The sequence below is a fragment of the Pristis pectinata genome, chromosome 1, assembly GCF_009764475.1.
Source record: "Pristis pectinata isolate sPriPec2 chromosome 1, sPriPec2.1.pri, whole genome shotgun sequence".
Classification (NCBI taxonomy): domain Eukaryota; kingdom Metazoa; phylum Chordata; class Chondrichthyes; order Rhinopristiformes; family Pristidae; genus Pristis; species Pristis pectinata.
In genome coordinates this window covers 91,374,392-91,386,459 of record NC_067405.1, presented here as the reverse complement: position 1 = coordinate 91,386,459, position 12,068 = coordinate 91,374,392, and the positions used below count along the sequence as shown (strand labels likewise).

At 46.6% G+C, this 12,068-nt stretch overlaps 1 protein-coding gene across 1 annotated transcript in view; it reads left to right on the top strand.

The window, feature by feature from the left end:
* The window catches only part of LOC127584657 (pleckstrin homology domain-containing family G member 3-like), a 171,502-nt gene that overhangs the window by 53,775 nt on the left and 105,659 nt on the right, over positions 1 to 12,068 (top strand). The window contains exon 3 of the mRNA XM_052041548.1: positions 7,526 to 7,630. Within this exon, the coding sequence (XP_051897508.1) occupies positions 7,526 to 7,630 (105 nt within the window). The remainder of the gene's footprint in view (positions 1 to 7,525; positions 7,631 to 12,068) is intronic.

Sequence of the window (12,068 nt, the reverse complement as noted above, 5' to 3'; positions counted from 1 at the left end):
CCCCGCTGAGGTGTTGTTAACATTCCAAGTCTGGATGGATTAGGGGAGGGGAATGTTCGGTGTGTGGTGAACTGCCTGCAGCTGTTCAGAGGGTCCGGGGAGCACAGTTTGTAAGGCTGCTGATTGCCAGGAAGTTAATTGTTCACCATTCCACCTCACCAGGGGATTAGCCACTGCTGCCCTCCAACCCCCCCCCCCCACCCCCCACTCTCAGAAGCAAGAGCCTCTGCTTCCTTCAACATCAAACGCTGAATTGCATTGATCCTTCTGTGGTCAGGGTCAGGCAAAGAATTGCAAAGACGATAGTTAGTAAATCCAGCTGCCATTTTGTGCAGTTGACAGGTAAATTAAGGCTCTGGTTGTGCAGCTCATCTGGTAATCCAGTGGCCACATGGTTTCTGCTGTGTGAGTTCCTAACTGGAAAAAATGACCACTTCAGAACTCCTCAGGCCCTAACTCTTTCCCTTGCTTTGTTGGGCCTAATGGAAAATTGCTGCCTCCTCCTGACCCGTGCCCCTTGGTCCTGATGCATCAGGACCCAACATGCTTACACTGAGTCAGGGCCACTGCTGCCTGTTAAGGATGATGGGTGAAATTCAGCACTGCTTTGCTCTGGTTCCCACTGCATAACTTGGTTGATTTTAACCCAATGGGACAAGGTGGTGCTGACATTGCTGCCCATGTGTTTATAAGAGAAGTTATCTTTATTAGTGACATGTACATCGAAACACACAGTGAAATACATCTTTTTTTGAGTAAAGTGTTCTGGGGGCAGCCCGCAAGTGTCACCACACTTCCGGCGCCAACATATCCCTGTGGAAAAATGATTTGAATTTGCGTTTAATTATCTCCTGGATCTCACAGTATTTCCCAGTAGAGTCTCTTCCAATGTGTTAATTATGACGGATTTTTGGGGCAGTCCACATAGTGTGAGCAGGGTGACTCCCATTGCTGGGGGAATCATCAGGTTGTCAGTGAGGTGCTGTGTAAGGGCAGCTACCTTTTGTGAGGTCCTTGAGACCTTCAACATTGATTTTCTTTCGGCAGTGTCTCTGCTGCCGCCGTTGTTTTGGGGCCTGGCTGATGGAGATAATGGAGGGGGTTAAGCGGTGGTCAGTCCAACCATCACCGTAGAAGGAAACAGGTATTTGTGTGGACGACCACGATTCGGATGCTTTTCGGGGTGAGGAAGTCACTACCGAGTAAACGCTGAAGTGTCGCTTGGGTTCCATCGTGGAACATTTGGATTTTGTAATTACTCTCTCTATGTTTCTCTACGTCTACGTCTTATCTTCAGACAATGGTGGTTGTCCTGCTGCTTGTGGTCCCTTGCTTGGACAATGATAGAATCTAAAAAGTGGCCGTGTGTTAATGAGACATGGTGCGATTTAGCAGGTGGGCACCAGATCATCTCGAGATTATGGAGGGTGACAAATGAGTGGAACTAGCTGCAAACACACTGTGTCGGGTACCAACTTTGGGACTCATTTGTTTGCTTCCAGGACACCATGGGAAGGGGCTACGCTCACTCCCACATCTCCTCGTGTGCCAATGGGGATTGATGCTGATTAATGGGGATTGACGGGTGAGGCAATTGGGCAAAAACGGGAAAAATGTTGCTTTGCATGGTTGAAGATTCTCTGCACCCCTTCCAGACTTTGTTAAGCACTTGCTTTAATTTAGAAATCTGGGAAAGGGACAGAGTTCCATGGTCCAGGGCTCATGCGACAGAGTTGACCTCGACCTTGTGGGAAAGACGGTTGAATCGAAATGGGTTTCCATATGGCATAATAAAGCAACATTAATCTCAGCTTGGATATGGTGGGGCACGTGGCAGAATTAAGATGGAAAGGTTGAGGATATAGAGGGTGGAGTCTCTTTACCTAGCTTGCCATGAAGGCACTGGGCTGTCCCCAGGGTACACTGCGTCTCGGACACATCCTGTTCAGATACACTAATAGATGCTTAACTTGGCGGGCATGCAGCCCAGGGTTTGTGGCAGCTCAGACTTGCTGCAGCAATACCGGGGGGAAAAAAAAGAGTCTGCCAACTTCTTTTTTTCCTAAAGAATAACAGAAGGAGCTTGTATTTCTGCTGTGTATTTTAATGGCTTCGGGACATCTCAAAGCATTTTATACCCAATTACATACCTTCGAAGTGTGGTCACTGTTTTAAGTTGGGAAACTCACTGGGGAAGCTTTACAATGTCAAGGTGCTAGATAAATCCAAATTAATGCTGCCAGGTAAACGTTGGCTAGGATATCAAGGAGTATTTCCAGTCTTTACACTTTAAGCACCCTGTTACTTGGAGCAGTGGTGTGTGTAAGAACAAGTTCCTTAGCTTTTGGAGAGATCCACTTAATGTTTAAGGGGTGACTGCCCACAACCTTACTCTTTCCAAAAATAGTGGCATAGATGCACTCACCCCACTCTGTTCGCCTGACTGTTAATGGCCGTTGTCAAATTGGATACAGAGCCTCCTTGACCATAACCTTTATATATTTGGAGACACAAGAGACTGCAGATGCTGGAATCTGGAGCAATACACAAAACGCTGGAGGAACTCAGCAGGTCGGGCAGCATCCATGGAGGAAAATGGACAGTCAACATTTCAGGTCGAGACCCTTCATCTGGACTGACTACATTTGTTTACGTGACTTTGACTATTGGGGCGGTGTTGAGGGGGAGATTTTGCATACCTTTACTTGGGAAGGATTTTGTTGGGCTGTTGTAGGGGGATCTTTTCTCTGTATCTGTCCTTCTGTACTGAATGTTTGAGGACAAGTTAATCTGTAGCTAACCTGTGCCAACCTGCGACAGACCCAATGCTGATTGGGTGGTGGCAGGAGTGAGTGGAGCATGTGATAGGCCACAAGGTGCAGCAACAAAGCAACCCCGCCTCTCATCACAGGCCAGTGAGGGAGATATGCTTTAATGCTCAAGGCTCATATCTGCTATTTACTGAATGGAAGTTTCCAGCTCTTGTTTCTTTTGGATCCATTTTTCAATGGAGTGCAGCCAAGTGGGCTCCTGCTCAGGTTAATCATCTGCTAAACCAGTGCACTCAAATTAAGGCTGACGGAATGGGCCCCACTCTGTTACATCTCGATGAGCAGCAGCTATGCTGTTTGAAGCACTAATTTAGAAAATTTGCATAGCAGCAAGGGCAGGAGTGAGTGTGAGCAGGACAGAGGCCTCTTTCGTTGGCTAAAAGTAAAATAAGGAAGCAGAGTTGTATATGATTTGATAATAGACAATATCAGCCAGGGAACAGAGTGGGCTGGTGATAATGGGGTGGATGCAAAGTCGACCAGCAGCCGCAGTGACCTCACAGAACTGATCCTGTCCAAGAGCAGAGATCCTGCAATGTGTGCCAGCTACTAGATGCTCTGCAGCGATTTCCCCAAGTCCGCCACAGCATCTCCCCAATTTCATGGCCTCCTCTACCTTGAACAGTAAGGCAGCTTGCACATGGCAACACCATCCCAAGTCGTGGGACCAATTCGAGAAATTTAAGAGTAATCATATTCACGCTGGTCCAAATGGCCTTCCCCTATGACCCTTGACACCGGCTGCAGCTGACTGGCTCTCCTCAATCTGTTTTAATTTGTCCAAGAGGTTGAGTGAATGATGGAAGCTTTCATCAGGGAAGAAGTCTTGTTCGGCCTCTGCATTTACTTGTGCTCCCCTGCGCCCTTTCCCTGCAATGCTGTGATTCCTCTCCAAGTAGTGATTCACTTTGAATATGGTTCTGCTGCTTTTTCAAACTGTGCATTCCAGACAGTAATAACTTGCCACACTTGAAAAAAGAAAATCCCTATCTTCTCTCTGGATCTTGTGTCAGTTATCTTAAGGAAACAGGAGATAAGGATTTAAGACATTTGAGGAGGCCAATTGGCCCATCGAGTCTTTGCCAGCTCACTGGACAATCCCACTCCCTGACTTATTTCACATGCCCATCAACTCCCCCTGAATTTTCTGCCAGCCACCTTAGGGGCAACTTACAGTGGTTGATTAATCTACCAACCAGCACCTCCTTTGGGATGTGGGAGGAAACCAGAGCACCGGGAGGAAACCTACCTAGTCACAGGGAGAATGTGCAAACTCCACACAGATGGGAGGGAGCCATGGCCGCAGGAGCTGTGAGGCAATAGCACTACCTGCTGCACCACTGTGATGGAACCGGCTGAGTCCACCACTCCCTGTAGCCTCTTGCGCTCCTGTGCATTGGAGTTTCTATACCAGGCCGTGATGCAACCAGACAGAATTCTCTCTGATGTGCACTGAACCCCCTGTTCCTGCCACTATTCCCATGAACTCCTATGCACCCTCTCCTAGATTCTGACATACTTCCCAGAGTCTGGGGCAGACAGCTCTGCCCAATGTTCCAGATGAGGGCTGACTTATGATTCATGAAGATCTGATGACATTTCCTTGGTCTCCCAGGAAACCAAAAGCACATTATTATGACATTTGGCAATGCAGACTGAAAAGCAAAGTGCCGAGTGAGGGTATCGGTTCAACGATTGTAAGATCATCTCTCTCGTTACAAGTGAAAGGGATTACGTTCCAAATGTTACAGCATAATCTGCATTTAAAGAATAAAGAGGTTGTCATTAAGACCGTGGCCTGCAAGACTTTGGGATACAAATACACTTTGCAGCAAAGGAAATGCTTTGGTCCTTCATAGGCACTCCGTCAGGATTGAGGATGATTTGGTCCCACTCCTGAGGAGAAAAAGGTTCTTCCTGCATGTGAATTCTTTTAAAACTGCATGCAGCTACCACATGGTCTTGACAGAGCGAGGTCTTGATCCAATGGTAAGGAGTTCCAATGTTATTGGAGGATTGTATGCAGTTTTGGTCACCCAGCTATAGGAAGGATGTCATTAAGGGAAAGGGTGCAGAAAAGATTCATGAGGATGTTACCAAGGTTTGAGTTATAAGAAGAAGCTGGATAGGCTGGGACTTCTTTCTCTTGGTGTGTAGGTGGCCAAGAGGTGGTCTTATCGTGGACAGGGACGGTAGTGTAGCGGTTAGTGTAACGCTATACAGCGCCAGCGACCTGGGTTCAATTCTGGCCACTGTCTGTAAGGAGTTTGTACGTTCTCCCCGTGTCTGCGTGGGTTTCCTCCGGGTGCTCCAGTTTCCTCCCACATTCCAAAGGCGTACGGGTTAGGAAGTTGTGGGCATGCTACGTTGGCGCCGGAAGCGTGGCGACACTTGCGGGCTGCCCCCCAGAACACTCTACGCAAAAGATGCATTTCGCTGTGTGTTTCGATGTACGTGTGATTAATAAAGAGATCTCATCTTATCAAATCATGAGAGACATAAATAAGTTGAATGGCCATAGTCTTTTTCCCAGAGCTGGGGAGTCTAAAACTGGAGAGCAGAGGCTTAAGGTGATAGGGAAAGATTTAAAAGTAACCTGAGAGGCAACTTTTTCGCACAGAGGGTGGTGGGTATATGGAACTAGTTTTTAAAAAAGGAACAAAAAGAAACAAAGTGCTGGAGGAACTCAGTGGGTCAGGCAGCATCTGTGGAGGGAAATGGACTGTTGCTGTTTTGGGTTGAGACCCTTCATCTGTACCGAAAGATAGAGTGGAGATATCTAATATAAGGGTCTTGACCTGGAACGTCAACTGTTCATTTCCCTCCACAGATGCTGCCTGACCTGCGGAGTTCCTCCAGCATCTTGTTTTCTTTGCCCCAGCTTCCAGCATCTGCAGTCTCTTGCGTCTCCATATGGAACAAGCTGTCAGAGGAAGCTGTGGAGGTGGGGACAATTGTAATGTTCAGAAGATATTTAGACAGGCACATGGATAGGAAAGGATTAGAGTGATATGGACCAAACGCAGGCTAGTGGGACTAGCTCAGGTAGAATAATTTGGCCAGCATGGACCAAAGATTCCTGTTTCTGTGCTCCAGAACGCTATGACTATCTGGGAGACTAGACTCTACTGCGCTGCCTTAGCACACTCACATTCGAATGTTTAGATCCTGACCATACACACGCAAGGCCGTAAACGTGATATTGCTCATCCCCTTCCTCTTGGCCACGATACCTTCCCTACACCTACATCATCTCCCCTCTGTCTCTTTTCCTCTAATTGACTCCCATTGTCTCCCCCCCTCCAACCACCCCCACACATACAATTTCTTCCCTTTTAGCCCTTTTCCTCTTCTTTTGCTCTTGATTCTGCGCCTTTCTTCCACCACCCCCTTCTTCCCCATCCCAGCTCTCCAGCTGCTGGCTGCTCACACTGAACCACAAGAAAGTAGCAGCAGGAATAGGCCACTTGTCCCCTCAGGCCTGCCTCACCATTCAGTCTGATTAGGGCTGATCCTCTCCCAGGTCTCAGCTCCTGGAGCGAGGCTGCCCCTGGCTGCTGCCAGTTGCCACCTTCAGGACTGCTCCCTGGTTTAAGATAAGATTTCTTTATTAGTCATGTGCACACCGAAACACACAGTGGCAGCCCGCAAGTGTCGCCACGCTTCCGGCGCCAACATAGTATGCCCACACCTTCCTAACCCGTATGTCTTTGGAACGTGGGAGGAAACCAGAGCACCCCGAGGAAACCTACACAGACACGGGGAGAACGTACAAACTCCTTACAGACAGCGGCTGGAATTGAACCCGGGTCGCTGGCGCAGTAATAGCGTTACGCTAACATCACCTTCCTCCAGCCCCTGTCCCAGTAGCCATGCCACATGAACCCTGTGACCTAGCACTGAAATCCCCTTCCCCCACACAACCTCTCTCAAATCTTCAGCTGCCCAACCTCAGCACAACACGGCCTCGCGGTACTCTGTGAGTGGGTTGTCACTGAGGTCGAGAGGAGGGGGGTGTAAAAGGTAACATCCGCATTTCCCCTAACATCATGCTTTGTTAGGGGAAACGTGTCTGTCACCTTGTACAGTGTAACCTCCTCACAAACAGCAATATTATCTAATGACCAAATTATTGGCTTCGGTGATCTTGGTTGAATGGTAAATCTCATTCAGGTTAAGGGTGAGAACTGGACGGTCCTTTGACCAGAACCACAAAATGATTTGCACCTTCTGAGCGAACAGATGGGACCTCAGTTCACCATCTCGCCTTAACGTTTTCCCTTCTAACAGTAGAGAGCTTGCTCAGAATACTGCTCCTCGGGGCAGCTCAGGGATCATCTGCCCAGATTTTCAGCTCTGGAATAGGATTGGAATCCGTGACTTTCTGTCTTAGACTTGAGAGTGTAAGCACATGAAGCAAATTAAAAATAAATTTCCAATTAAATGTATCATAAAGGAATGTGCTTCTCCCCGTGAGGAAGCTGACCCATGTGGGTTATTGTCTCTTGTCTCTACATTTAGTGGGGGTTGACTGGGATTTGGTGTGGAGAGGGCCTGATTGGCAACGTCCTGTATGGTTAGAGGGTCTGCTCGTGAGTCATTCCAAACACAAGGCCCAGAAACGACAGGGGCAAACCGAGATAACCCAATGGAGCATCAGGACAACTCAAGATGCACCTCTTCATATTCTGCAGCTGCCGCTGATTGGATGGTCCGACATCTTCGACCTTCGCACTCTGGCTTTTGCCCATGCAACGCCCGGTTCTATCGGAAGCAAGCTGTGAGGCGAGCTGCTCCAGGTGAGGAAATGGCAGGTTTGGAGGGCTGTGGCAGTAGGGTGGTAGAAGATCACGGCTTGAAGACCCACTCCAGAAATCCAGGCCGGCAGTTAAGTGCTGTGTTGAAGGAGTGCTGCAGTGTCAAGAGTGTCATCTGAGTTGTTAAACTGCAAATCTGGCTAGATGTAAAAGATCCCAGGAGACTATTTGAAGTAAAGCAGGGGAATTCTTTCAAGTGTCACGGCTGATAATTATCCCTCAGCCTGCTTGTTATTTTGTTCCTTTATGTGGGACCTTGTTCACTATAAATTGCCTGCTGTGTTTATAACCTGTGAGAGGTATTTTGTTGGTTGCAGTGTGTTTTGGAATGGCCTGGGATGCCATGGGCAGCACGGTAATGTAGCAGTTAGTTTAACGCTATTACAGCACCAGCAACCCGGGTTCAATTCCTGCCGCTGTCTGTAAGGAGTTTGTACTTTCTTCCCGTGACTATGTGGGTTTCCTTCGGGTGCTCCGGTTTCCTCCCACATTCCAAAGACATACAGGTTAGAAGTTGTGGGCATGCTATGTTGGCGCCAGAAGAGTGGCGACACTTGCGGGCTGCCCCCAGTACATTCTCAGTAATGCAAAAAGACGCAATTCCCTGTGTGTTTCGATGTACATGTGACTAATAAATAAACATCTTATAACTTTTCACGAGAATTGCAAGCCTGTCTTGGAACCAATGACAATGTCATTTAGGAGGTGCATATTGTAGAATGGATCAGTTAGCCACAGCTGGTGTCAGGTATAAAGGAAAAATGTAGAAGCATTTGTTTACTGCCATTGAAGCTGAATTGGGATTGGATTACACGGGAGTTTATAGGCAACGTTCCCTGCTAATGATGCTTTTCCTGAGTTTTATCCCTGGGTTTCTGATTACACACCAGGAACAATAAGGCAAGTCTGAAACACACAAGGTATTTCCGTTCAAATATTGCAACAACTGCTCTTTAAGGGCTGACCACTGCCTCATTCCCTTTTCCCACTTGGACATTTGAGTCAACATTATTTCCAGGGTCTTGAATGAAACCCAGGCACCAAGAGACTCAACCAACAGGCCTATCACTTGTAGTCATGCTCCCCAACCAGTATCTTGAGGGTGGTACCATTCTGGCTTCTCTGGACCTGATGAAGAGGGAGTGTGCCAACCTATATCTTGCAGCCTACTATGGCTCACTGGTACCAATCTTGCTGTCGAGTCAGGGAGACGTGGGCTCAAGTCTTGAGCTCATATTCCGAGCTGACATTCCAGTGCAATCCACAGCTACGCTGTTGGATTTCCACCTTTTTGAACAAGACGTTAAACTAAAGCCCCTTTGCCTATTCGGGTGGATGTAGTAATCTTGTTGCAATATTTCAAAGGATTCTCTCCAGTGCCCCTCTGATATGTAGAGCTCAGACAACAGAGTTAAATGTAGATTATTTGGTCATATTGCATTTTCTGTATCATGAGTGTGTGTGTATATATATATATATATATATATATATATATATATATATATACACAATTTCCTTTTGAAAGTTGGTTACTATCAAATGTTCTTCCTCCATCCTCTCAAGCAGTGCATTCCACAGCAAACAGCTGTTGTTTTCAAAAAAAACCTCATATCCTTTCTTGCCAAATTCCTTAACCCTGTATGCTCTGGTTACCGACCAATCTACAATCGGGATATTTCCTCCCTATTTGCTGTATCAATACCCCTTGTAATTTTAAACTCCTTTTGTTAAACCTCCTGTTATTTTTCTTTCTTTCAACGAGAACAATCGCACTTTTTCCCCATCAGTCTGCAGGGTCATTCATTTCCACCTAACCCCAACCATCCCCGCGTTTTCAGAGTGTTTTGGGAACCGGTAACCCTTTGGTGGGTCGGGAGGTGAGCTGTTAGTTAAAGAAGTTGTGATGTAACAGGATGTAAAATATTTTGTCGAGGGTGTGGGGCACTAGAAGTGGATGGATATCTTCCCTCACCCTGAAACACAACCTGATTTCATAAAGGCTTACTGAGGAGGGACTTTATGGGGACCACAATTCTCTTACGCCAACCCAGCTGTGTACTTCCACAAGGAATGTTGGACCAAAGGCATCGGTTATCCTTACCCAACCCCTCTTGAGATGTGCCATGTTCAATTGTGTCTGTGCCGATGAACGAATTAAGTCAGCGCCTTCAGGAAAAGAGGGAGGGCAATTGCAAGGGATTCTAGAATTGAGTGCACAATATTGTGGCAGAATAAGTTATGAAGATTGGTTACAACAACCTGTCTTCTATTGCTTGAGGGGAGTAGATGGAGGAGTGGTAGGGAAGATGCTGGGATCCATAATGAAACATGTAATACAGAACACCTTGAGAAGAAAAAAAACTATTGAGCAGACTCTACATGGATTTATGAAATGAAGATTATGTTTGCCTAATCTGCTGGAGTTCTTTTGAGGATGTGATGAGGAGAAGATGGTGGGGAAACCAATGGACATGGTGTATTTTCAAAAGACATTTTATAAGGTCCCAGACAGGAGGTTGGGCAAAAAGATTAGAGCACATGGAATTGGGGGTTCATATACTGACAGAACTGGTTACTGGACAGCTAGCAAAGAGTGGGATGAAATGGATCATTCTCAGGTTGGCAGGCTGTGACTCGTGGGGTACTGTAGGGATCGGTGCTTGGGCCCGAGCTGTCCATGACACATATCAACAATTTGGCAAGGAGGACCAAATGCCATCTTTCTAAGTTTGCTGACGATACAAATCTAGGTGGGACTGTGAGGACAAAGGAGGATGTGAAGGTGCTTCCAGGGGGTATGGACAAGCTCGGTGTGTGGGTGAAAACATGGCAGATGGAAATATGAGGTGGGAAAATATGAGGTCATCCACTTGCGTACACCGAAGAGAAAAGCATATTAAATGGTGGGAGATTGCGGAGTGTTGACATTCAAAGGAACCTGGGTGGACTTGTACACAAGTCACTGAAGGCCAGCAGTCAGATGCAGCAAACACTGAGGAGGGCAAATATTATGTTAACCTTTCTTATGAGAGGATTTGAATACAGGAATAAGGAAGTCTTAATGCAATTGTGCAGGGCCTTCGTAAAACGACATCTGGACTGTTCTGTACAGTCCTGGTCTCCTTACCCAAGAAAGGATGTGCTTGCCAATGGAGGCAGTGCAGCGAAGATTCACTGTCCTGGTTGCCGAGTTGTCAGGTTTGTCATACAAGGAGAGATTAAGTAAATGGTCTATGGTTGGTTTATTTTAGTCACATGTACTGAGATACAGTGAAAAGCTTTTATTTTGTATGCAATCCAGACAAATCGTACTATACATAATTACTTCAAGGTAGTAAAAAGAAAACAGAATGTAGAAATATATTGTTACAGTTACAGAGAAAATGCACTGCAGGTAGACAAATAAAATGTGAGAGCCACGACAAGGTAGATTGGTAAAACAAGAGTTCAAAAGCTCATCTTTTAGTGTATGAGAGGTCTGTTCAAGAGTCTAACAGTGGGATAGAAGCTGTCCTTGAGTCTGGTGCTCACTCTCTCAGGCTTTTGTATCTTCTGCCTGACAGGAGAGGGAAGAAGAGAGAATGATCAGGGTGAGAGGAGTCCTTGATTATGTTGGCTGCTTTCCCGAGGCAGTGGGAAGTGTAGATGGAGTCAATGGAGAGGAGGATGTTTTGTGTGATGGACTGGGCTGTGTTCACAGCTCTCTGCAATTCCTTGTAGACGGTATTCCTTTAGATTTTAGAAGAATGAGGTGAGATCTCATTGAAACTTACAAAATTCTTAAAGGGGTTGACAGACTGGATGTAAGGAAGATGTTTCCCCTGGCTGAGGAGTCTAGGTTCAGAAGCACAGTTTCAGAATAAGACGTAGGCTGTTTCGGACTGAGATGAGGGGAAATTTCTTCACTCAGCGGGTGGTGAAACTTTGGAATTCTGTACCCCGGAGTGCTGTGGAAGATCAGTCATTGTGCTCATTCACAATAAAAATTGATAGATCTCTGAACACAGAGGAAATCGCAGGATATGGGGATAGTGCAGAAAAATGTTGCTGAGGTAGAGTCTAAGCCATGATCGATGAATGATGGAGCAGGCTTGAAGTATCGTATTGTCTACTCCATAAGACATACAGTAGGAGCAGAATTAGGCTATTCAGCCCATCGAGTCTGCTCCACCATTCGATCACGGCTGACTTTTCTTTCAACCCCATTCTCCCGCTTTCTCCCGTAACCCTTAACACCCCGCCCCCCCCCTTACCAATCAAGAACCTATCAATCTCTGCCTTAAATACACACAATGACTTGGCCTCCACAGCCCTCTGTGGGAATGAATTCCACAGATTCACCACCCGCTGGCAGAAGAAATTCCTCCTCATCTCAGTTTTAAAGGGATGTCCCTTTATTCCGAAGCTGTGCCCTCAGATC